The sequence below is a fragment of the Mustela putorius genome, unplaced genomic scaffold, assembly GCF_011764305.1.
Source record: "Mustela putorius furo isolate JIRA1106 unplaced genomic scaffold, ASM1176430v1.1 tig00000196_pilon_pilon_pilon, whole genome shotgun sequence".
Taxonomy (NCBI): domain Eukaryota; kingdom Metazoa; phylum Chordata; class Mammalia; order Carnivora; family Mustelidae; genus Mustela; species Mustela putorius.
Window position 1 is genome coordinate 5,674,157 of NW_025421310.1, and position 25,606 is coordinate 5,699,762.

A 25,606-nucleotide genomic window follows, 5' to 3' on the forward strand; every position below is an offset into this window, starting at 1 on the left:
GTTCAGTGAACATAATAATAGCACATACTTTGAGGGTGATGTGAGGACTACGTGAGATCATATTTGAGAAGTACTTAGAACAAGGCTTGGCACACAGCAAGGGCTCCATAGATGTTGTCCGCCAGTTCTGGGGCTCAGATCTAAGCCCGCTTTCCCTTCCTATCTAGCACAGCTGAAAAAACACCTTGCCTGCTCACCCCAGCTCCCTTGGTACCGGGATCCAGGCCTGAGGGGGAAGCCTCCCCAGCACTTGCCCATCCCTACCTTACCCCCTCGTAAGATGACCTAGGCTGCAGTTACCCCTCCACCTTCCACCTGCTCTTTCAAGAAGCAGCACCCCTGCCCTGGGTTAACTCCCCTCCATGTGCTCTGGACCTGGAACAATCAGTACCAGCCACTACTGGCAATTTCCTTCTAAGTCAATTAAGTAAAATTTAAATTTCAGTTCTTCTGTTCTGCTAGCCACATTTCAAGTGCTCAGCCACCGCATGGGGCTACCACAGTATACAGTGCAGATAATAAGATATTCTCATCTTTCCAGAAAGTCCCACTGGGCAGATCCCTGTCTTCCTTATTCCAGGGGATCCCCTCCATCACAGAATATGCCCCTCCTGTATCTTCCATCCTCCTTCTCTGTCAGGGTCGGCCTGCCTGAATTCAAATCCCACCTGCACACCTTAAGAGCTGCAGCAGCTAAGTTATCTAACCATGCCTAAAAATTAATTAAAAAAAAAAAAACTTTGGGTGCCTGGGTGGCTCACTGGCTAGGCCTTTGCCTTCGGATTGGGTCGTGATCCCAGGGTTCTGAGATGGAGCCCTGCATAGGGCTTTCTGCTCAGCAGGGAGCCTGCTTCTCTCTCTCTCTGCCTGCCTCTCTGCCTGCTTATGATCTCTGTCTGTCAAATAAATAAATAAAATCTTTTGAAAAAAAGAAAAGCCTTTATGTAGGGGCACCTCACTGGCTCAGTCGGTAGAGCATATGACTCTTGATCTTGGGGTTGTGAGTTTGAGTCCCATGTTGGGTGTAGAGATCACCTAAAAAAAATAAAGTAAAACAAAATCTGTCTGCAGTAACAATCAATGATTCCCAAAAGAAACGGCTAAGTGGAAAAGAAAAAAGCAGTAGCTCCAGATCATCCAGTAGGAGTTCATTTGTGCATTTAAAATGTTTTCTTGGAGCACCATCTCCATCAGCAGGTCTCAGAAAGGGGCAATATTCCCTGACCAGGGGCATTTGGAAATACTGTTGGTCGACCATGCTGGGGGTGGGAGGAAGCTGAGCTACTGGCCTCCAGTGGGTGGAGGCCAGGGATGTGGCTGAACATTCCAAATACACATGACAACCCATCCATGACAAAGAATGACCTGGCCCCAAATGGCAATAGCAAACAGGTGGAAAATGCTGGTCTGTGTGTTTGCAAGGACCCAGCCTATTTGGGAGATGTACACCCCAAATTGATTTCATGAGATACATGAGATGGAGATTGGATTGGAGGAGGTCATCAAAACCTTACTAGTCAAGGTTTATTTCTCTCTTTCTCTCTCTTTACAAACTGGGTATACTCATGTATTATCTGTGTAACTAAAAATTACATTAAAAATAAAAAACAGCCACAACAAAAAGATACCAAATGTATCCAAACCAACCAAAGAAACAGAACTCTTTCTCTGACCCTTACCTCTGCCTCCAGATACCCTATCTCTCCTTCCTTCCTATCACTGCCAGACCCCCCGGGGTCTTTACCTCCTCTCCCCTGCCTCCCCCACCCACCCCAGTCTGGCTTCCAGTGCCAGTCCCCTGCAGCTCACCCAGACCATAGCTGTCTCTGGGTTGTTACTAAATCCAGTGAAACTTGTTATCATAGTTGACCTGCTTTTGAAACTGCAGGGAGGGACTATGCTATCTCCCTGACCTCCTGGAGCCTGTCTCTCTGGCCCTCTTCCTCTGGCTGCCGCCCAGGACCTGTCCAAATTCCTTTCCTTCTTGCTATCCCTTCAATGTCACCGTTCTCAGATGCTTTGTCCCAGGCCTCTTCTCTTCCTGCATTTCCATCCAGGAATCACCTACACAATCAGTGAGGTGTGTTACAAGTGACAATGTAGCATCCCTTGTTCACCCATCATTAACAATTTCAAGATGGTCACAGTCAATCATTAAACCAAATGCAGAGCCTTTTGGAGCACGGGGTCCCAAGGGACTGGGCGGGTCAGTTGCCCACAAGGCCGGCCAGGCTTCCAACTCTCCTGGGTTTAATCCCCAGCCTGTCTCATTGGCCTGCTCCCCCTGACCCCATGTTGTGCACTTTGGTTTTGGCCCCACAAATGCCCAAGACCTACTCTCTGAGGATTGTGGGGTAGACAGAATGCACCTCTAAAGATGTCCGTGAATGCCTGAAACATATGACTATGTTGATCACATAGCAAAGGGACTTTGCAGATAGGATTAAAATATCTTGCAGACCTTAAAATAGATTCTCCTGGTGTGGTGGTGAATCTTACTTGGCCCAGCTACAGGGCCTGTTTATTGACTTAAACACCAACCCAGTTGTTGCTGGTGGAAGCATTTCGTAGATGTGGTTGATACCACAATCACTTGATTCTAACTAAAGGAGATTACCCTTGAGAGCATGGGTGGGCCTCATCCAATCAGTTGAATAAAACAAAGGTTTTTCGGGGGAAGAAGAAATTCTCCTTCAAGACTGCAGCATCTGCTCCTGCCTGATAGAGTTTCCACACTGCCCTATGGATTTGTGGCTAGCCAGCCCCTACAAGCACAGAATCCAATTATGTATGTAATATTATATATATATATATATATATATATATATATATATATATATATATGAGCAGGGATATGTATTACTTGGTAATCGATAAAAATTAGTATTTTTATATATCTTAACTATATAGGTATCCTAATTATATATTTTAATAATACGTATATCTTAATATATGTATGTATATACACATAGAGTAAGTTCTGGTTCCCTGGAGAACCCTGATTGGTACGCCTGTGTTACCCAGGTGGGCCCAATCAAATCACATGTGCCCTTAAAGGCAAAGAACTCTCTCTGGCTAGAGGCAGGAGGGAAATGGAAGAAAATGGAATGGGAAATCAGAAGGATTTGACTCACCGCCAGCAGGGGCGAGTAGCACAGAAAGCACGAGATGGATGCAGGCAGCTTCCACTCACCAGCCCCCAGCTGGGCTAGCAGAAGCAAGGCACCACAGGCATATGGCCACAAGGAACTGAATTCACCCAATGCCCCCAATGAGCTTGGAAGAGGGTTGTTCCAAGTAAAGGGCAGAGCCCTGCTGACTTGACTTGACTTTAGCCCTGGCAGACCTAATGTCCCACCCAGACTCTGACCTGCAGAAACTGTGGCATTAAAAATGTGAGTGGTTGTCAACCACACAGGTTGTGGAGATTCCTTACACCAGCAATGGGAAACCAATCCTCTCATCCTTGGCTCCTCTCTCTCCGGGAAATCCTGTCCGTCCTGGCTCTCAAGTCCAGGTAAGCCGACCTGAATCCCTTTTGGTTGCACCTTCCTCTCCATCCCTGTGGCCCCTGCTCCAACTTAGGCCCCTCCCCAGGATCCCTACACCCAGTCTCACAGCCTCCCGGCCAGGGCCAGGAAGAAGGTAGGAGGGTGATGCAAAAAAATAATAATAATATTAAAATAAAATTAAAGCAACATCAATGAGTCAGTAACAAAGATTGACAACAATATGACACAACAAATGAATAAATGCAACAAAAAGAATCACTAACCCATCCATGATGAACAAAACATCAAAAATCTAAATGAAGATGCGATTAGTGTGACAGATTTTTCCTTTATGTCCCCAGCAATCCCATGAAGTTTATAACAACCCTGATCCTGTCTTTATCTGAAGTTTCTTTTTAAGATTAAAAAGATTAAGATTAAAATAAATAAATTGTTAAGATTTATTAAAAGTTATTGAAATAAAATTAAGATTAAAATAAATTATTAAGATTAAAATAAACAAATTTATCTATTTATTTTATTTGAGAGAGAGCACAGAGGGAGGGGTGGGGAAGCAGACTCCCCACTGAGCAGGGAGCCCCACGTGGGGCTCCATCCCTGGACTCCATGATCATGACCTGAGCTGAAGGCAGACGCTTAACCAACTGAGCCACCCAGGTGCCCTGTTTATTTGAAGTTTTTGATTTTTTTTTCATTATGGATTTTTCCTGCATCCATCCTTAAAATAGTGCATTAAAAATCTTATTTCCTCTAAACAAAATGTAGTCTATGCGTGTCATGGAATATTATTGGGTCATGAAAACCATGAAACACCAACCGTGCTATGATGTGGGTGAACCTGGAGAACATCACACTCAGTGACAGACGCCAAACACGGAAGGCCACATATCTAGGATTCCATGTATACGAAACATTCAGAACAAGCAAACCCACAGAGCTGGAAGGCAGAGTGGGGGCTGTCAGGAGCAGGGGGAGGGGAAAGAGGGATGAACTGGTTATGAGTAAGGGGCTTCCTCTGGGTGGGGGAGGGGGGATGAAAATGTTTTAGAGCTAGATAGAGGTGTGGTTGCACAACACTGGAGATGTACCAAACCCTGCTTTTATGTTATGTGACTTTAACCTCCGTAAAAATAGTTAATAAAAATCTGTATTTAAATATATTATTTATCTCGGTTACTGAGTTTTCTGCAATTCCCCTCCTCTCCCAACACACACCCTTTAAATTTTGCTCTGGGTTTGAACTGCAGCCTCACTCCAATCAGTCCATCCCACTCGTGAATCCCAGAATGAACTTTCTAGTACTGGGATCTGACCGTGTTATCCTGTTCCTTATCCTGCCTGGTTCAGCATGCCGCAGTCTCCAGTGGCTTTTGAGCTGACGTCTCCAGGCAAAAAGAATTCCACCTTAGAGACCTCAGAAACGTTAGTGCCCTCTGCTCCGCCCTGCCTCCCAACCTGCTCCCAGCTTTCTTCCTTCCGCCCTCTAACTTGCCACTTCTTGGAGATTGTGTTCAAGCTGCACTCCTTGTGATCTGTCAAACTGACTCTCTTCTGCAGCCCCACAGCCCTAGCCCCAGCTCCCCCCTGAGTCTCCACACCCCTCCTCCCAGCCAGCCTCATCCCAGAGAACTCTGCTCTCTTCCCAAGGAAAGCGCTCCCTCACTCTGGCCTGGGACCCATCTTCCCAACACTCGGATCTGAGACTCTCTTGTCACCAAAAGGCACAGGCGCTCGGAGTCCTGTAATGACCTTTCTACCAGCCGCTTTGGGCAGGGACATTCATCCAGGAAACCCTCCAAAGCAGGGTTAGAGCTGCCTCCTGTCCCCCCGCCCCCAACACTACCTCCATTCTCTTGAGGGCTCAGGGACCTTGTCTATTTCGTTATCTCTCTTAAACTCTCTCTGTCTCTCTTTCTCTCTCCCTCTCTTCCTCCTCCCTCTACACTCTCTCCTCCAACCGCTGCAATCTGGAAGAAATTACTCTTCTAAACAACCAGACTTCCCCAGCTTCAGGAAATTCCAAGCTGGGCAGGGGGAGGGGCCAGGCTGGGGGCGGCCCTAGCCATCCCCCACCCCTCTGCGTGTCCTCTCTGCACACCCAGTCGGGCCTCTCACCGCCCCCACACTCTACACTCTGCCCGGAGGCCTCAGCTTTTCCACCACTACTTTGGAGTCCTTTAAATCCTAGAGGCAAACTTGGGGTGGGGGGGCGGAATCAGGAAGGCTTGGAGGGGCCTGTGACTTAACCCTCTCTGCCCCAGACGGACTGAGCTGGCCTAGACGGTGACTCCGCAGCCCTACTATGGCCCCCGAGAGGGGCTGACACCTCGGTCTCCGGTGCAGGTAAAGAAGGGACCCGGTGCCAGGGGCTGCCAGGGGTAGGGCTCGAACTCCTGGGTCTGAGGCCTGGACCCCAGGGCCTGAAGGAGGGGGGCTTGGGACTCCTGGGTCTGAGGAGTAAGAAAGGTAGGAGGCAGGACTCCTGAGACCTGAGAGAGGAGGGGTCCTGAGGGGGCACTGTGGACCCGAACGCCTGGGTCCTGGACACCTGCCCCATCCCCCCACTCCGGGGTCCGCATGACACTTCCTTTGCCAGGTGAGAACCGTCGGGAGGAAGAAGGAAGAAGGCGCGGGCCTGGACCTCGAAAAGGAGAGGGGGGTCCCCCAGCCTGAGCCTGAGAGTGCGCCTGCCCCTCTCAGCGAGGACCAAGAGGTAAGGGGTCGCGGGGAGCCGGGCCTCAGGGTCCCGCGTCAGGTCCGGAGGGACGAGGGACAGACGGGCAAAGGGGGCGCGGGCGCTCAAGTCAGGGCGGCAGCCACGTGGCCCGAGCAAGCGCGGCGAGCCCACGGGGCGGGGGTCTCCCATTCCCGGGCCTGGCTCCGCCCGCCTCGCTGCCTACCCCCGACCCGAGAACCGGTCTGGCCGGGCGTGGAGCAGGCGGTTATTTCCGTCTTGGCGGGGCTGGGGCCAGAGAGGACAGAGGTGAACCAGCTGTGCCCTCCACTCCCGCAGCTGGAGCGGCGGGCCTGCTGAGGGGGAGGTTGGAAGGGGCGGCAGGAGGGCGGCTGGAGGGCGGCTGCGCCGAGCCTGGAGTCGCGGGGCCCCGGGCCCCTTGGGGTCCCAACCTCGCTCCTGCGCTCTCTGCCTCTTTCGCGTTTGTGGCGAACAACAGCCCTCTCTGTAGGAGCCCTGGCTGGCTGACGGCATTTTTTCCTAGCATGACCTCATTGCTTCAAGCGTACAACTCTGCTTGAGGGAGGTTGGAGCCTTTTATTTAAGAGGACCCTGAGGCTGGAGGCTCCGAAAACTGGAGTGACTTGCCCGAGGCCCTCAGAGCTAGCAAGAAGAGGTCTTACTCCGAAGGATTTCTAACTCATTATTCTCTGTCTGGGATGGAAAAAGAGGAAAAGAAAGGCAAACAAACATAGTCAGGAGTGTAAAAAATGCCTTTAAAGCATATGGAAACATTGTTTCCATGGGGATGCACACACACCCATCTTATCCGTGGGGGGCTCTGAGCAATCTGATATCATCTTCAGACTCTCATCAGGTTTAGTGTCTCTGCCTGGTTTCCAAATCCATCCCCTAACATTTGTTGTTGTGTGACCCTGGGCAACTTACTCCACCTCTACACCTTGGCCACCACCTTTGTAGAGCTCATGGAGCTGTTCTGAGGATTGAGTGAGTTTGTTGGAGTAACACACTTAGGTTCCCGCTTAGGAAACATAACTTCAGCACGGTGAATATACTTCACAAAACCCCTAGCAAAGAGGCATTCTGACTTCTGTTTTTCAGTGGACTAAACTGAGGTTTAAGGTTGAGGAAGTGAGTTCAGGTTCCCACAGAAAGGAAATGACAGGTGTGTTTGGCCAGGAACTGGAAAATGGTAGTGGTGTTGGCTGATAGGGCAACAGAGCGTTGGGATGAGGGACCAAGTAGGGCATGGGCAGGCAGAAGAGCCAATGGCAGAGAGCTGTCTGGGGAGGGGTCGTTCAAGGGGCAGCGGGGGGGGGGGTGTGTGGAAGTGGTAAGTCTGGGCTCTGGTGTCCCACAGAGCTGGCTTTGTGACCTTAGGCAAGTCACATACCCTCTCTGAGTGTGTCCTTCTCTGGGACATGGGAGAATGATCCCAGATAGCTACTGAGCATTTTATTGAACTTTAGACTGTGTCCTGAGCACTGCCAAGACTTTGCTGGCAACATCCCACCAATCTTGCAAGGAGACTACGAAGTTTTATAGGAACATCCTATATTCCTATGTTCCATTTTTGAGAAAAGGAAATGAGGTAAAAAATGTTAAGTAGCTTGCCCAAATCTAGACACACACACACAGCCAGATGGAAACCCAGGCATTTGTCTGAGTTGTGTGCTCTTTTCCCCACACAATTCACTGCAGAGTAAGGACAGCCACTGCTAGCATGGGGAGAGGTTTGTTGTTGTTGTCGCTTTTTGGGTTTTTTTTAAACTGTGGATTGAAATTTATTAATGAGCAGAGGTAAGCATTTTAAAAAAATAAAATAGATTAGAATTGAAAATATCTGAGTGCCTAGCATGTTGTAAGTCTTGTTTCATAAAATGTTTGTTTTCCTTGGGGGTGGTGTGGGGAGGAGAGGTGATGGCATGCCCCGTTGCAATTAAAATATATTTATTCATCTAGGCAGAGGTCAGAGAAGTTTGAGAAACACTACAGAGGTGGTAAATCAAGACTGGTTTTCCCAGAGAAATAAGTGTGTGTGTGTGTGTGTGTGTGTCTTTACAGGGCGGTCTTCAGAACACATCCAGCTATCATTATTTTAAATCCTCTTAGCTTTCATTTTTCTCTGCATTATCACTGATACTTCCTGGGGTGATAGTTACTAAAAGAATAATGGTGGCTGCTTTGACTGATTCATAGGATTTTATCAAATCTTGGTCTTGTTCTATAGTTATATGAGGACAACTCTTCCCCCCAGCACTAGAATTACTAATTAGCTGGCACTATTACAAATATAATTTTCTTTAATTGAGATGTTTCTATGTGCCCCGCAAAGAAGGTGGTGTTATTTTTTCCCATTTACAGAGAGGAAACAGACATAGAGAAATCGCATAATTTATCCCAATCATACAGCTGGCAAACCAAGGGTAGGGCTTTGATTCAAACCAAGTTATTATTATTATTAAGATAACAGTGATTGTTAAAACAAAGTACAGGGTCACCAAAGGTCTTCCCAGAAGTTCCATAAAAACAACCAAGTTCCAGGATATAGGCAAAGGTTGGCAATTTACCGTATTTACCGTAGAATCCAGGGCAGCAATGAGGCAATAGCAAACCGAGTTCATACGGTACTAGCTGCCAGTTTCAAATTTATGCCATTCTTGCTATTTTTAGGGAAACTTGTGAAAATGTAAGACATTATATTATCTCTTTCAAAATCAAATAACTCGAATTATAAAATCTGTGCAAGTATAGATCCCCGGGCCCACCCTGAACCTGAATTTGAGGTTTTAGGCAGACCTGCATTGTGCCCTAGGCAAAGCTTTCGTGCATCAGTATTTATTTATATTTTATAACTGTGCTGGTGTAAAGACAGATTGACTGACATCTGCCATTTTAAAATAAAGCATGGTAACATTTTCTGGGGCCTCTAGAAGTGGGGGTGGGGGTGGGGGCTAGGCACGGTGCCTGGGGCACTTGGTAGACAAAGTCAGCCCTGTCTTCAGGGAAAGGCCCGGGAAATCTCGGCCTCAGAGAAGCTGCAGTTCCTCTGCCAAGCTTAGGAAACGTTCAGATTTGGAGAGGCATGTTGCCTGTGGCCCAGCCGGTGGGAAGACGGGAATATGGAATATTCCTTTAGTGGAATGAGCCTGGCGCAGTGGTCACGGGCAGACCTGACCTGTCATTTGGGAGAGCATCCTCTGAACCGTGCCTAGGCCCAGGGTGGGGACGCGGGCTGCGGGGCGGGGGCATGGGGCTCCCGCCAGTGGAGGCAGCGCTGACCCGCTCCTACCTCCTACCCCGACCCCTCAGATGCCGGTGCTGAAGCAGCTGGGCCCCGCGCAGCCCAAGAAGCGGCCTGAGCGCGGCGCCCTGTCCATCTCCGCGCCTCTCGGCGACTTCCGGCACACGCTGCACGTGGGGCGCGGCGGCGACGCCTTCGGGGACACTTCGTTCCTGAACCGTCACGGCGGTGGGCCGCCCCCTGAGCCCCGGGCGCCCCCCGCGGGGGTCCCGCGCTCCGCGCCGCCGCCCGCCATGCCGCAGCCCCCGCCGCCTGCGCTTCGTGCACCCGCGCCCGCTGACCCGCTGCTGTCCTTCCACCTGGATTTGGGCCCCTCCATGCTGGACGCGGTGCTGGGCGTCATGGACGCGGAGCGCCCGGGGGCCGCTGCCGCCAAGCCCGATTTGGACCCCAGCACCGGGGCACAGCACCCCAGGGCCCACTGCCGCCCCAACGCGGACCTCGAGCTGGACGACGTCATCGGCCTGTAGGCACCCGCGTTGCCGATGCGTTTACGGTCCGGCATCCTACTTCTTTATACATAAACGGCTAAAAAGTCTCTGCGCGAGTTCGGTCTCTTCACTTTGCACGTGGGAGGGGAAGGCCGGAGTGGTGAGGCAAGGGGGGAGTCGGTGATGGGTCCCGGCCCCTTTAAAGGCCAGGTGTATCACCTGTGGCTCGGTTCCCCACAGAGACTTAACCCAGGTCAAGATCGGATGTCGGGCCTGGAGTGGTGGGATGTGGCCCCTTTAACTCAGGGGAGCGTGAGTACACGGTGCCCTTTTCAGGGGCGGTGTCCCAACGTGGCCGCTCTGACAGCCGCATTCATTCATCAACCTTGATGGGGCCTGGCCTGCCAGACCAGCTCAAGGCGCAGCCTGACTCGCTCCAGGGGTCCCTCTGTCTCATCCCCCAGGGGCCACCTAACTTGCTCCAGGGGACCAGGCCTGACTCGCTCCCGGTGGCCGGCCTGACTCGTTGCCGGGGGGGGGGGGGGGGGGGGGGGGGGGGGGGGGGGGGGGGGGGGGGGGGGGGGGGGGGGGGGGACTTGCTCCCGGGGGCCGAGTGCAGTGGCTCGGTGAGCTTGATGCCGGGCCCGCCTCTCGCCTCTCCAGTGAACCCCTCAGGAGACCCGCCCTTTTTCCCGTGAGTGGCAGCTGAGTAAAGTGGCTGGAAGAGTCAGGGTTCCGATGGAGCAGAGACCTACCCCTTCGGAAAGATGCGTCGGCCCGAGGGGTACATTGGTGTCCCAAGTCTGGGCTACCTAGTTTGAGCCTGCTGGGTACAGTTGTCCCGTAAAGGGAATGACCCACAAGGGGTGGAAGGCGGGGCAGCACGTGCAAATCTTTAGGCGAGGGGAGGAATCCAGGCCCCAGAGGGCCCCCGAGGGGGTGTGGGGGGGCTCCCATTCACAGCCCTAGGCGAGGGCGGAGCCAGCCTGGTGAGGAACCTGGAGGCGGCGGGACCGTACCCGCAGAGCGTCGCCGAGGGCGGGCTGAGGGCGTGGTCGCACTGTAAACTTAGGGGACAGAGGCCGCGGAGGGAGGCAGGTCCGCCTCCTCGAAGGCACTGGGGGAGGAGGTTACTCTGCGGACCGTGCCCAGCCTGGAAATCCTTTGGACGCGGGGAGGACCACACGCGAGCATCGTGGGGCCGCGCAGGCAGCCGTCAGGCTCCCCGAGGACACCGCCCGCGCAGGGCCGTCCGCCAGGCCCGGGATCCGAGGCCCCGCGAGAGCGCGTGCGCGGTTCCCAGGGCAGCGGGGAAGGGGCACGGCCGTTGACCTCCCAGCGGGACTCCCCCTGCACCCCACTCCCATGGCGGCGGTCCCCGCAGCCGAGCCCGCACCGCCGCCGGCCTGCCGCTTCTTCCTGGAGGGCCGCTGCCGCTTCGGCGCCCGCTGCCGCCAGCCCCACCCAGGGGCGCCCGCGCCGCCTAGCCGCGGAGCGGGGAGCGAGGCCGGGAACGAGGCCGGGGCCAAGAAGCCGCCGCTGCGCACGGCCGCGGCCGTCATCCAGCGCATCCGCTGGGACCCGCGCCTCGACCCGGCCGACTTCGCGGTGGGCTACGCCGACCGCTTCCTGGGCGTGCGCGAGGAGCCCTTCGCCGCCTTCTGCTGGGACGAGCCGCTGGCGGCGCTGGGGCCCGGCGTCCTGGCTGTGCCGGAGCACCGGGTGCGCTACTTCCGCTTCCGCGGCCGCGTTGTGTGGGACCGCGCGTCGCGCACCGACCTCGTCTTCGGCTCGGGCTCGGCGGCGGGCCGCGGTCCCACCATCCTGGACGCGCTCGGCGGCGAGGACGCGCATGACGGCGCCGAGGACGCGCGTTGCGGGTGCGTGCACGACGGCCCTGAGGATGCCCGCGAAGGCGGCGAGGACGCGCACGGCGGCACTGAGGACGCCCAGGACGGCGGGAGCGCGCACGAAGGGGCAGCTGCCACTCCCGCTGACACCAGAACTGAACGCCAAGCACCCGACTGCGCTGGGCTGGAGGCCAGGGAGCAGCGCAGGGCCAAAGGCCAGGCTGCCCTGCGGACAGAGCTGGAAAGGGCGCTGAAGCCGGCCACCGCGGAGCCGCGGGGTGCAGAAGCACAGACAGCTTCAGGACGGTTCCCTGCAGGTTTTTCTGAGACGGAAGCCGAGTGGGATCCTGGCGCTTGGCCCTCGGAAGGTGGAGCGGCCGCTGGAGCCCGGGCCCCGGAGCATCGCCAGCCCCGCCCCACGCATTTTGTGGCTCTCATGGTAACTGATCCTGGGCTGCAGGCTGGGGTGGCCAAAGCCCAGGAAGAGCTGGTTAGAGTTGCACCCTCATGCACTGCGTTCCTGGTGCCCGCGGGGGCCCTCCACCTGACACTGGCCCTCCTGAGGCTCACAGGCCCTGGGGAGGTAGCCGCCGCAGTGGGCGCACTCAGACGTGTGCTCTCGGCCCCAGGACTTCAGGCACCCCCGCAGCTGACTTTCAGGAGCCTGCTTCTCCTGGGGCAGCATGTGCTCTGTGCCCCACCTTCCCCCTCCCTGCAAGCTATGGCCCAAGTGCTGAGTCAGAGGCTGGAAGCTGAAGGGCTCAGAGTAGTAGGGCCCCAAGGGGGGCTGCACCCCCACCTCACACTAGCCAAGGTGCCCCACGGTTCTCAAGTCGGCCTTCCCAAGACTGGGTTCAGCCCAATGCAGGAGCTGGGAAGCCAGGCCCTAGGGAAACTCTGGCTGTGCCGCATAGGCAGGGCAGGGGACACCTACCAGCCCCTGGCTGAGCTGCCGCTGGGGTGATGGTCCCCTTAGACGTCTCCAGGAGACCACTCTCAACCAAGAGAACCTGGAAAGAACAAGTCCAAGCAGGAAAGGACAAAGTGCTCTCTCTCTCTCTCTCTTTAATTTTGGTTTCTCTCAAGCTTCCAAATGGTGCTCAGTGATCCAAGGAAAGAATGAAGGAAGGAGAAGGGAGGGGAGAGGGAAGGGAGGGGAGGCAGAGGAGGAACATCTGGAAAAAAAGCAGCCTGACAGTCCAGCTGTTTGCAAACTCATCGCACATCCTCCAGTTACATGGCAGAAGAGGGGGGAGGACCAAAAAGAAAAAGGGGAGGAAGAAAAATAACTTAAATAAACACACACAAAAAGAAAAGAGAAGGAAACATGACGTGAGCTGGTGATCCATGGAGGCAGGGAGGGAGGGAGGGTAACCGCTTTACCTGTGCTGAACCAAAGAAGGGTGGGGGGCAGGAGGAGGAGGGAGGGAAGGAAAACAAACCAGAAGAAACACTGGGGTGGAGGGAGGAGGGGGCCACGGAGACGACACAAGTGCAGCCAAGGCGGCCCAGCCGGGGTCCCGCGGCGGCCTCTGGGGTCCTCAGTGCGCAGTGTCGGCGTGGCTGCGGTGGTGGCCTGGCGACAGCATTGCTGGCATGGGGGGCTGAGGGCGAGGCACAGTCTCTACACGGCTCCCCGAGCCCCGGACACTGAGGCCCCGGAGGGCTGTGCAACAAGAGTCTGTGGTGAGGTGGGCAGGCGGCGGGCGGCGGGCTGAGGTGCTGGTGCCCCCGCCGCGGGCGGGCACAGGCGGCGTGGCCAGTCTTCTTCCGGCCCCCCCGGCATGGGATGGGCCGGGCTGCCAGGTCGGTACCGGAGTACAAGCTCGAGAGAGAGAGAGAGAAAACACTGAGACAGCATTAGTGGGGGTGCCGGGCGGACCGAACAGCCTACAGACCATGCCCCCAACCCTCCGCTGTCCCACCCCTTCCTCCCCCAACCCCCTCCCTCGGAGGCAAAAAATAAAAATGTAGAAAAAATCTCTGTACAGACTCCCCGGTGGGCAAACGGGGACGGGATGGTGGCTCTTCCTGGAGCCCACTCCCCACGAATTAATTTACAACCCAAGTCCATGGCTCAAAAACAAAATCAGCAAAGGCGGCGCTGGGGGGCCAACAGCCCTGCCCCCGCCCCGCCCCCATCCGCGCTGGTGCTCAGAAGGCTGACAGCTGCGCCAGGCTGAGGCGGCAGTCGATGCTGGCGTTGTCCGGGCCCGTGTATGCCAGGCCCAGAGGCTCTAGGAAGGCCCGGCAGGCGGCCTCGCCCTCGAAGGCCAGCTCGGCCTGCAGGAAGGAGACTGGCAGCGCAGGGCGGAAGCTACGGAGACAAGAGGAGAATGTGATGAGGCGGGCGGTGGGCAGGGGAGGGCCCCACAAGCAGGGAGTGGGCGCCCCCCCTTCAGGCACCCAAAGGGTTTCCTCAGCACATTACCTGCTGACCTCTCACCCCTCCCCACCCAACCTCCCCACCTCCAGGGGCTTGGGGGGGCCCGGGGTGGGGCTGGTGGCCCCAGCCCCGGCTGTGCCCCCCTTCACCCTCACTTACCTGTACATGGGGACCAAGGAGAGGGGATAGGAGGGAAGGGCCCAGCTGGCTCCTCCACTGCTCAAGGGCCTGAACAGTCCCTCAGAAGAGGGCCCACCGTGGCCCAAGGGCAGGGGGGCAGGAAGAGGGGGTGACCCGAGGGGATGGGCATGGGTTGGCAGGTCTGATAGCTAGCTACTCTGGGGTATCCGCCCTGGCTATCTGCCCTGCCTGGGTCACAGTGCCTTGGGAATGCCAGGCACAGGGTCAGCCAACACGTATGTAATTGGCTGGTGACGTCACATGCAGGTGCCAACAAGATGGCGCATACCAGAAAATAGCTGTGAACTTGCTGAATTCTCTCCCCAAAACTGTATCACCCTACCCTTTAGAAACAGGCGCTGAGCGAACTCTATGTAGCTCCAAAGGCAGAGCCACCCTGCCAGCATCACACAGGAAAGACACAATAAAAAAGACCTGAACCAGTCCTGCCTCAAGTCCGTGCCACATCATGGCTCTGGGATTTACGGGGGGAGGGGGGAGGGGGACACACACAAGAGAGCCTATTTCTCCCCACAACTGAGCTGGCATTCTTGCCACACTGCAGGGACCTGGTCTGGGGCTCTGGGAGGAAGGGGATGAGAGCAGGTGGCCAGTCTAGGCTAAGGCCCCTCCTATAAGGAACCTTCACAGCTATGGTCCCAACCAAGACGCAGCACATGTAAACTAGCCAGAACAGTGACCCGCGCACACGACACCCCTGGCAGCTGCTGTTCCACCGCAGAAGGCAGACCCACAGGGCCTTGAGACACACCACCTCCCTGTCATTCCTGGGTAGGTAACCAGGTCCTGTGTATGCTGCTGTCTTCATGTTTCTGTCTCACGTCCTTGTCTACTTCTACGGCCCCTGCCCTAGCTCAGGCTCTGCCTTAAATCTTCAGACCAAAACCAGACCCTGGAGTGTGTGCATCTCCTAACTTCAGGGTACTGTCCCTCTCCAATTCCACACCATGCCTGTGGCTCCTGAGCTAACTGATGTGGCCCCTTGTACCTCGGCAAGGCCCTTGGTGAGATGGAGAGTGGGACCAGGTAGTTAGTTCTCTGTTGTGGGGTGTCCTGGGCCCTATGGGAGGCTAAGCAGCGTCCCTGGCCTCCACCCACTAGGCACCAGTAGCAACACCTAGCTGTGTCACCTGAGCGAATCTCACTGCCCTGAGAACCACAGGATCCCCACCATGCGCGCACACACGCACAAGCACGCGCTTGATACAGGACACCTAACGTACCGAGAACTTGCTCTTCTGACCTACAAACAGTCCATGATCTGACATGCCCCCGCATCACCCGTCTCCCTACACGTTTTCTGCACCCTTGAAGGAGCTCAAGTCTGAATGGGGTGTTGGGGTCCCATTAGATCAGAAGCTACCAAGAGAACAGCTATCTTCTCTAGTTTGTCTCTACCGAGTGGGAGCTCAGCATCAGCAAAAGCCTTGAAAAGTGAACAAAGACCTCAGAGCGAGGAAACCCAAGAGCCCAGAGCAAGAAAAGAAACCAAGGTCCAGGGTGATGTGAGCAGGAGAGAGACAGACTCAGGTGGAGAGGGAACCCTGGAGCCACGAGACAGAATGGGGAAAAAAGAAGATGCAGAGGCGGGCCCAGGAGACAGAGAGCCAACTGTGGGAAGAGAAGCAGGAGGAGCTGGGGAGCAGGGTACGCGTAGAAAGAAGAGACAGAGAGAAGGGACCAGTGTCCAGGGCACAGGAGCTGGAGGCCTGACAGCCCAGAAGTGTGCAAAACGAGAGGGGGAGGAGGAAGGCGGCGGCAGGGCTGGCAGAGCAGAGGGGGCAGGGGAGAACCCAGCTTCACATACGTTTTGATCATTGCCTTGAGGGCAGCTTTGCGCTCCCGGTCTGCAAACTTGTCCACCAGGTACCCAGACATGCAGGGCGCGTGACAGTAGAGCCGGAAGAAGCGGTGGTAGTTGCCCAGAGCCCAGGCCGCCCTCAGTGCCAAGGCATGAGCCACACAAGGGTCTGCCTTCAGTTCCCGAGTCAGATACGCCAGCTCCGTGGTGATGTCTGCGGCCCAACACAAACGAGGATCAGCAGCGCCCAACCCCGGGGGCTTGGGGCCACCCCATCCTACAGGCAGCGCCTCTCACCTCCTGAATTCTTGGTGAAGATGTAGTAGAGGATGCGGTAGGCAGTGAACTCGCCCACGTTGCCTGGCAGGTTCTCTGCGTACAGCGACTTGAGCTGCGTCTGGCACTGGTTAAACTCCTCATGGTCGCCCTAGAGCCCAGGGCCCAGAGGGAGAGAAAGACCATGAGGCCAGGACGGGGAGCCTGGGAAGAACCCAGAGGGCCTCAGCACTCCACCCACCTTCTCCAAGGCGATGCGGGCATGCGTCTCGTACACCTCCACCGTGAACTCTGTCCGCACCCCTTGCACCTGAAACGGCAGGAGAGCAGTGAAGGCCACCGCGGGCGGGACTCTCCCACCACAGGTTCCCCCGGCGCTCCCCTCACCGTCAGGTCCTGCCGAATAGACTTCATCTGCTCGCAGGCAAAGGCGTAGTCTTGCTTCTCTTTCCAGTGGGACTTGACCATGCACAGAGACTTTTTCAAAACCTGGGAAGGGAACACATTACGGCTGAGTAAGATTCCAGCCAGGTGAGCAAAGCCATCACTAACACCCGGTACGCTTCCACCCATGCGGTGTTCTGAAATGGCGGTTGTGACCTCACACCTGTGTAATAACTCACTAGCAACTTTAAAAAGAACCCAACACGTTTTGGCAAGGGTAACTACTCCCGACCCCGGCTGCCTCAGTGCGTCCCCTGGCATGGAACGAACCATGCCACTACTGCAGCCTCAGCAGGACTCAGGAGCCTGATCACCCCTCAGGAACGCTGGCCTGGGAAAGTCGCTTTCTTAGGAGACAGAGGCTCAAAGCCCAGCAAGTCTCCCGATGAGGCCACAGGACCCAGACTTCTTATTCTCCGAAACACAAGTTCAGTCTTTGGGAAGTCCCCTCTCGGAGAGCTCCCAGGCCCCAATGTCCCCGCCCAGCTGCAGGCCCCTGCCGCCACCCACAGCCTCAGTATGGGAGCCCCGGCCTGGCACCCTGCAGGGAGGCCCTGCCCATCCCAGGCGCTTACTGCCACAGGGCGCACAGTGGACGGGTCGGGGGCACAGGTGAGACGCAGGTAGTGCTTGGTGATGTCAGGGCAGGTGCCCACGATCTGAAGCTCCTGCCAGTCCGGGTCAGCACCACTGCTCTCCAGGCTGCCCATCTGCAGCACCAGGGGCTCGAGGCGCAGGCGGCGCGAATGTCCGTGCTGGAAGCGGGCCGCCCGCTTCTGCTTCTTCAGCTCACGCTCAGGGTCCTCGCACTCTAGCGCGGCCATCTTTTTGCGGCTGCGCTTGGTGGGAGCAAGATCATGCCTAGAAAGGGAGGTCAGGAGTGAACAAGGCAGATGTCATAGCCTGCTCCTCCTACTATAACCCAAGAATCCCAGTCTTAGCCTTAACCCCCTACCCAGGGTCTCACCTCTTCCCACGCTGTGCCCTGCCTCGGCCCCGATCCATGTGGGCCCCCCGACCTCCTCGGCCCTTAGGGGGTGGGTTCCTGCGACCCACAGGGTGACATTCATTCCCTGAGTAAGAACTGTCAGAATCCGAGTGGGAGTCACTGCACAGAAGAAGCAGGGAGGTAAGGACTGAAGTGGCTCCTCCCCCGATGCCCACCATCCACGCCCCACCCCCACACCTCCAGCCCTCGCACCTGCGGCGGAAGTGGCGGGTAGGGGACCGGGAGGAGGAACGGGAGCGGGAGTCCGTGCTGGAGGAAGAGCTGTTGTCCTTCATGAAGACATTGCGGTTGCCAAACTTGGCGAAGCTGCTGCCCCGGGCTCGGCCAGCACCCCCAGCCCCTGGTGTCCCTCGCTGGGACTGGGCACCCCCGCCCCTGGTCGCTGAGCCTGCCCCCCTGGGAGGATGAAGGCTGCTAGGGGCCTCCCACCGCTTCTTCTTGGGGCTCTCAGCCCCAGGCTCCCGAGTCAGCCTGAGGATAAGCAGGGCAGGGCATCACCAACCCAGCGCCCCCCGCATCCCAATACTTGCCAGCCGACCCCCCGGAGCACACCACCTCGGGCAGGAGAGGGGCTTCCCCGGGAGACTCAGCTAACACACTGCAAACGTGAGGGGCGACCCCAACATTTCCTGTCTAGAGAGTGCTCTCCGCAGCTGAGCGCCGCGCACTCGCTAGCCCTCTGGGCCCTCACCCCGCCCCAAGACAGCACCCTCAGGCAGCACCTGCATCCCTGCTCTACCCGCCTGGCTTTCCACCTCCGGGATCCAACTTTCTCGCTCATTCTTGGGGCCAGAAGTACCTAAGTCTGCAGGTCTCTGCTTCAGCACCCAGAATCGCTCTCCTCCCCATCCCCAGCCTGGACTAACCCTGGCAGGGGCTCCCGGCTCCAGTCAATGGTGTAGGCCGAACCGTCCTGTAGCCGGGCCTGCAGCAGCTCCTTGAGCAGCTTCTCAGTCCGGTCCTTGTCCTCCTCCGACTCGCAGGCTGTGAAGCAGCGCTCCACGTACTCCTTCATGTCCTGCGGCCAATCGTCCGGCTTCCCAGACAGGCTCCCCCTAAGGAGGGCAGCAAAGACAGTCATTGCTACCGCCCGCATAGCAGACACACACCAGACATAACTGAAACATTTGCTACTTCCCCTCATTTTGTGCTCACAGCAAACCTGGGGGAGGGACCCCTCCCCATTCTGGAGTAGCAGCCTGAGGTTCGGGGCGCAGAGTGACCGCAGAGGCGAGGGAGCTGGGACAAGGGCAAGAGGGGGGCTGTCACCTGTGGTTCTGGGCTTTCTCAGGGTTGGGTTGGGGGCCGAAGCTACTGTGCTGGCCCTCCGAGGTGGAGCCGAAGCTCTGGCTGGTGACAGCAAAGGGCCGCTTCTGAATGTTGAACTTGAGACCACCAGTCCCAGGGGCTGCTGTGAGAGCCAAGAGCTGGGGTTAGACCTTCCCATGTCCTATCTCAGGCTGCCCCACCCCCAGAAACAGGAGACACCAAGCTCCAGAGAAGGGCTCCAGCGCAGGTAACCAAAGCCTGGGGAGACCACAACACCCAGAAGCGCCCCATGCTCTGCCCAAGGCCCAACCCCCATGCCCTCTCTCCTTCCACCAACTTACGCTTCATCCGGTTCCACAGCTGTTGGCCCTTCTTGGGCTTGGCAGGCTCGGAGTAGGCGTGTGGCCCATAGGCTTGGCCCGAGGCAGGCCCTGCCTGGCTGTGCTGTGTGGCTGGGACTGTTCCAGGCTGGGGGCCGCTGTTCAGAGTATGAGCCCCATGCTGGGGGTTGGAGGGTTGAGGGGGCTGGGCTGCCGGCAGCTGCTGAGGGGGGGCCTGGTAGGACATGCTTTCTTCCATGCCAGGGACTGGGGGCTGGTAGAAGAAGTGGGTGCTGAGGGCAGGAGGAGAGCTCCCCGTGCTGGCTCTTACACTGTCCCCATCGTCACAGTATCACTTAGCTCCCAAGCCTGTGCCATGACCCTCCCACATCAAACTGCCCTGGGCACTCAGAGCGACTCCCTGAGAAATAAGAGCATCAGTGCCCACTCCTCACAGCTCAGACTCCGAGCTGCTCTCCTCCGGCCCCCAGCTGTGAGGGGTGGCAGCGGGCATTTAAACCCTGCCATATACCTCCTGGTGAACGCTGCCCCGACACTACGTCCACCCAGGAAGACTGTCTGAGCACATCACATGTGCCATTCAAACCCACACATGATCCACACACATTCTCAGGGGCCTTGTGAAGTGACTCTCCTTCCCACCTGACAGGACTGGCTGAGATAAGCGGAGATCATAGGACTCATAACGACAGTGCCACAGGGGAGCTGGGACCCCAGCCCAGGTCTACCAGCTCCCCTGCACCAGCTCCACACTCCTCCACACTGCACACTAAGTACGAGGCCAGACTGTGTGTGTGATTGTGCACGTGTATATGCACACGCTGGAGGGAAACTCAGAAAACAGGCCGCCATGCTGCAGACCACTCCCACTGTCACCCCAACACCAAGCCCCTGGCTTCGCCCAAGTCCTAAACCCATCCTGGTTTCAAACACTGTGCTTTGCCCTCCTCAGGATCAGATCAGGAGGTGCTTGGCAGGAGAGAAGGCAGGGTGCGGGCAGCTTAAAAAATGCCAGCATCCCCGAGCATGCCCCCTCACAGAAACAACATTCCCATTCTTGAACATGGCACAAGCTAGGCGGGGCGTTACCTGGTTCAGAGCCCCCTGGTGCTGGGGTGCCGATGGCTGCTGGGGCGTGGCAGAGCCATACGAGCTGGCCATGCCATACTGGGAGGGAGAACCGTAGCTCTGGTACATGCTCTGCCAAGGACACAGAAACCAGGGTCAGCAGAGGCCCAATTCCCACCCCTTCTCCTGCCTGCTGAGGAATGTTAAAAACAACTAAAGAACAAGAAACCTCTATCGATTCATCCTTTACTTTACAAACATTCACCAAACACCAGAACACAACCAAAAATGAAATATGAAAATCCACGCTCCAACGAAGTCTACTCAAGACACGTGCACAGCTGAGACAGATGCACGGCGTATCCAGCAATCAGCCCCGTGAAAGCAAACTGGGGTGTGGCAGGGGGCTGTGGGACACAGCCTTAACCAGTCAAGCCAGTAAGAGAAAGGGCTCCCTGAGGAAAGAGCTGGGAAGCCCTCTGCAAAGTGAGGACACAGAAGGACAGGGGACTACAGGACGAGAGCTAGAGCAGAACACAGGCGGACATCGCAGGTGACATACTGAGCATAGGCAGAGTGGTGGCCGGAAGTGGGGAACATAGGACTTGGACCTGGGAAAGGCTCTCGGCTTGATCATGAGGGTAACGTGTGAGTGGACAGTGTTTCAGAAGCTGTCACTGCTATCTGCAAGCCCTCCCCTGGCCCCTAGAACCTAGTGCCTCCAGCCTTCCCGGCCCCCATCTGTCCCTGCTGGGCAGGGCACTCACCATGGGGAATTACTAGTAACTGTACAGATGCCCCCCACCCCCCGCCCCAGCACTCACCATGGGGGTAGTAGTAGCTGTACAGGTAGGCCCCTCTGTCCCCCATCCACCACCACCCCTCGGGCCCGGGACTCACCATGAGGTAGCAGTAGCTGTACCGGTAGGCCCCCCTATCCCCTGTCCACCACCGCGTCCCCGCCCCCCGGGCCCGGCACTCACCATGGGGTAGTAGTAGCTATACGGGTAGGCGTAGTTGTATTGCTGGTACCACTGATAGTACTGCTGCTGCTGCAGGGCCGAGGCCTCCGCCTGCGACACATACTGTGGACAGAGTGCGCGCCATCAGCACTGGTGGCAGGAGCCTACACCGCCCCCCTACAGCCCCCAATGTGGTTAATTCCTGAGGACACAACTGGGTCTGCCTCTCTCCAAAGAGCCACAGCCTCTACCCATGAACTCGGGGCACCTTGGGGACCCAGGGCACGTCCCCCTCCTCAGGCTGGATTCCCACATGGTGCCCTGGGCTCTTTGAGGAAACAGCCCTTGCTCTCCCATCTGAGGCTCTGCAAACGTCTTCGGGGCACCCTGATCTTGTGATCCCAGAGAAGACCAAGCGTTTCCCTCCCCAGCAACCCTTCTCACTTGTGCACTGGCCACAGGCCCATTGCTGCTGGCCTTGGAGGAGCTGCCGGCGGCTCCTGCTTTGCTGATGCTGGCCAGAGCCTGGCGGGCCTTCTCCCACTCTGGGTTCTCATGCATGGGGGCCTCCATGCCGTTCTCTCTGCCTGCCCCAGCCACCATGCTGTACTGAGAAGACCTGAAAAGAAGGGACATCATGTCAGTCCTCTCTCTCCCTGTACACACAGTGGGCAAAACACAGACAGGCACACACCAGGGCTTGAAATGTAAACTCCCTCACACTACCTACTGGAGGCTGAATTTTTAAATCTAGAACGTATGAATCTGTTAAAATGCTGACGACCACCTTCTGTCTCATGCCTTCCTGTGAGGGAAAAATCCAAGAGAGAGAGACCTAAGGCACTTTCCCAGGTGCCTGGTACAGAGCAGTGGCTAAGTACCAAATGAAATGATCACCAGCATCCAAAGAAATTAATGTAGCACCTGGTGCCTCCTAGGTCTAAATGGTTTATGAGTCAATTCTGACACCTCCCCAGCCAGCAAGCTATCATCACACTGTTTTGGGGAAAACAAGGTATTAACAAACAGAGCAGGCAGAGTATTAAGTGTTGGAGGCTGCACCTTCATCACAGCTCATGGAATGAATCATCCCAATTTTGAGAACTCAGCACTGAACTGGGAAAACACGATGCTCAGAGAGATGGAGACCTGACTGTCCACACTACAACTAAACGCTTCCCTTTACCCTGGTGGCCAGAGGAGGAGCTCATCCGCACTGTGCCCACAAGGACTGCTCCAGCCCCCACGCCATGGGACTCCCATCCCAGAGAACAACACTGGGTCTGGCTTCCTCTTGCCCTCCCCTCGGTCTCTGTCCCTCTAGCCACACTAACCAATCTGTGCTACGTTGATCACCCACGTTGGCCGCCATCTGGACCTTGGGGCATAAGGGACGGGCCTCAGGAGCCAGACTGCTTTCTCACTGTCTATAAGAAAAAGAAGGAGTTAGGTAGACTTAAGGAGGAGCAAGAAAAAGTCACGAAGTGGGGGATGCCTGGGTGGCTCAGTGCATTGAGCCTCTGCCTTCAGCTCAAGTCCTCTGCCTTCAGCTCAAGTCGGAATCTCGGGGTCCTGGGATCGAGTCCCGCATCGGGTTCTCTGTTCAGCGGGGAGCATGCTTCCCACCCCCTCACCCCGCCTCTGTGCTTACTTGTGATCTCTCTCTGTCAAATAAATAAAATCTTAAAGAAAAAAAAAGTCACGAAGTGGGGAGAGCTGGAAACAGGCTCACAAGAAGCCAGGCAGACACGGAGCCTGTGAAATAGGACTCGCTGAAGAGGACTCTGCGTGAGGGAAAGACCTTCGCCTCCCTGCAGTGCTCTGAGTGGAACAAGAAGGATTTGAAAACAGGGAAGGCTGAAAGCATTTCCCAAAGGGAAAGCGAAGGACCTGAAACCCTTAAGAGCAAAGGGAAGGCCCCAGGGAAACCCTGCCACAGAGGAAAGGTGCAGAGGGCGGGATGGGGTGGAGGAACCTTAGGGCAGGGCTTAAAAAGCCTTGGGGTGGGGTAGGGGAGACAGCTCCTAAGAGAGAGCTTAAGAGTGGGCTGAGTAGCAAAGTCTGTGACGAAGGAATCCGGAGAAAGATCCAGAGGAAAACAAATCCGAGAGGAAGGGGGGGCGAAGTTACTCCGGGAAGCAAGGAGAAGCGGAGGTGCCACGGGAAGCCCTGCAGGGGAGAAACGCGCTCCCGGAAAGCTCTCGGGAGACTGCTACCAGAAACCTCCCCCACGGGCTGGGGGTCCCGAGATGCCCAACCGCCCTCCAGAAACTCAGAGCGGGGCAGAGAGGGCTGCGAGAAAGCGAGGGGTGCCTTAGGGGCCTAAACCTGGGAGGCCGAGAGGCATGGGTGGGCTGCGAGGCCGGAGACCCTGACGGCCCTACAGCAAGTGCGGGAACGGAGCCTGGAAGACGCCCCGGACAAGCAAGCTCGGGAAGGGGCGGGAGGGGACTAGTGGGGACAGCGCGTAGGGAGAGCGAGCGGGCGGGCGGGTCTCACGAGCACCGGACGCGAGGGGCACCTGGCCGTCCCGAGGGCCCCGACAGGCCAAAGGCGCCAGGTGGAGGCAGAGCCCGTCCAGATGCCGGCCACCCGCTCCAGAGTCACCGCCCGGCCGCGCCGCGCGTGCGCACCACGGCTCCAGCGGCGCTGGACGGGACGGGGGCGGGAGGGCAGGGGGGACGCCGCGCCCGGCCCGCGCGTCGCCGGGGCAACGCCATCCTCCCCCTGGAACCGCCCGGTCAATGGGGGTTGAGAGAAGGGGCGCTCGCGGCCCAGGAATTCCGAGGGCGGGGGGCGGGGAGCCTGGCCGATGGCGCAAGCGCGAGGGCGCGCAGGCGCAGTGGCCGCCCGCGCCCGCCACACCCTGTCGTCGCTCGCGCGCGGCGTCCGTTGGTGCGACGGCCCGCCAGGCCTCGGGACCCGCTGGGCGTCGGGCCGGAAGGAGACGCCGTGCCCGCCCGCCCGCCCGCCCGCCGCTCCCCCCACCCACCTTAGCCGTTCGCCCCCTGGACTCGTCACCGGCAGCCCAAGGCGACAGCGACACGGTCACGGAACTGCTCGAGACCCGGCTGGTTCTTGTCTTCCTTGGGCTTCGACGTTCTGACCGCGGCGTCCTGACGTCACGCGGAGGCCTCGCCCCACCCCCCCTCGGCCCTGCGCCACCAATGGGCGCCGCGGGCTTCACTTGAGCCCGCCCTCCGCTTACGCAAGGGCGCGTGGGCGTTGAAAGCTAGCCGGAAGCCAGGGGTGGGGACGGTGGCCCCGAGGGGACATGCGCGGCGGCCTAGTCGGCCGGCACTGTGCCCGCGCAAGCATTCCTAGTTTGGCTCCGTGAGCGGTAGCCATTGTTGTTCCCAAATACAAGCTAGCGTGAGGTGGGTTCTAAGATTGCCTCCGCGCAGCGATGTGGAAGCCCAGGGCGGAGAATGGTGAAGTCGGACAAAGGGGTTGAGAACAGCTCTCAGCCGGCTACATAAAATTGCAGAGGCGCCCCTCGTCGAGGACGCGGCGCGTGCAAACACGCGGAAGCGGGCGGCGAGCAGCGCCTGGGGACCACAGGGAGGCCATGGGGGGAGCAGATGGCTGAGGCGGAGTCCGGGGCTGAGCGGATAGGTGTGTGCGGTGGGCAGGCGGGGACAAGGCTGAGCGGGTAGGTGTGTGCAGGAGGGGACGGGGGCTGAGTGCGCTGAGCTGATAGGTGTGTGCAGGCGGGCACGCGGGGACGGGAGCTGAGCAGATAGGTGTGTGCAGGTGGGCAGGCGGGGACCAGGCTGAGCGGGAAGGTGTGGGCAGGCGGGGACCTGGGCTGAGCAGGTAGGTGTGGGCAGGCGGGGACGGGGGCTGAGCGGATAAGAGTGGGCAAATGGGGACCTGGGCTGAACAGATAGGTGTGTGCAGGTGGGCAGGCGGGGACCAGGCTGAGCAGGTAGGTGTGTGCAGGTGGGCAGGCAGGGACCTGGGCTGAGCAGGTAAGTTTGTGCAGGTGGGCAGGCGGGGACCGGGGCTGAGCGGATAGGTGTGGGCAGGTGGGCAGATGGGGTCCCGGGCTGAGCGC

General features: G+C 57.4%; 3 protein-coding genes across 6 annotated transcripts; 2 read left to right on the plus strand and 1 right to left on the minus strand.

The window, feature by feature from the left end:
- The first annotated feature begins 5,569 nt into the window (after positions 1-5,569).
- Positions 5,570-10,049, plus strand: CDC42EP5 (CDC42 effector protein 5). Its single transcript, XM_004779812.3, has 3 exons — positions 5,570-5,855; positions 6,109-6,225; positions 9,520-10,049. Exon 3 carries the CDS (start codon positions 9,520-9,522, stop codon positions 9,979-9,981), a length of 462 nt encoding a protein of 153 aa, XP_004779869.1. The 5' UTR covers positions 5,570-5,855; positions 6,109-6,225; the 3' UTR covers positions 9,982-10,049.
- A 633-nt stretch (positions 10,050-10,682) lies between these two features.
- On the plus strand, positions 10,683-13,078 carry LENG9 (leukocyte receptor cluster member 9). Its single transcript, XM_004779834.3, has one exon. The coding sequence runs from the start codon at positions 11,308-11,310 to the stop codon at positions 12,754-12,756; it is 1,449 nt and encodes a 482-aa protein (XP_004779891.2). The 5' UTR covers positions 10,683-11,307; the 3' UTR covers positions 12,757-13,078.
- On the minus strand, positions 12,838-24,698 carry LENG8 (leukocyte receptor cluster member 8). 4 transcript variants are annotated; one of them, XM_045076956.1, is made up of 16 exons: positions 24,542-24,698; positions 22,884-22,976; positions 21,994-22,168; positions 21,571-21,672; positions 20,609-20,719; positions 19,520-19,772; positions 19,179-19,320; positions 18,776-18,964; positions 18,102-18,380; positions 17,868-18,008; positions 17,476-17,761; positions 16,844-16,945; positions 16,698-16,766; positions 16,478-16,607; positions 16,187-16,394; positions 12,838-14,109 (listed from the first exon to the last, which is right to left on the minus strand). In XM_045076956.1, the coding sequence occupies exons 2-16, from the start codon at positions 22,919-22,921 to the stop codon at positions 13,947-13,949; spliced, it is 2,388 nt and encodes a 795-aa protein (XP_044932891.1). In that variant the 5' UTR covers positions 22,922-22,976; positions 24,542-24,698; the 3' UTR covers positions 12,838-13,946. The 4 variants fall into 4 exon arrangements, with proteins under 4 accessions (XP_044932891.1, XP_044932889.1, XP_004779871.1 ...); XM_045076954.1 differs by having other exon boundaries at positions 13,966-16,394; XM_004779814.2 differs by lacking the exon at positions 24,542-24,698 and adding an exon at positions 24,071-24,217 and having other exon boundaries at positions 13,966-16,394.
- Between the last annotated feature and the right edge of the window lie 908 nt (positions 24,699-25,606).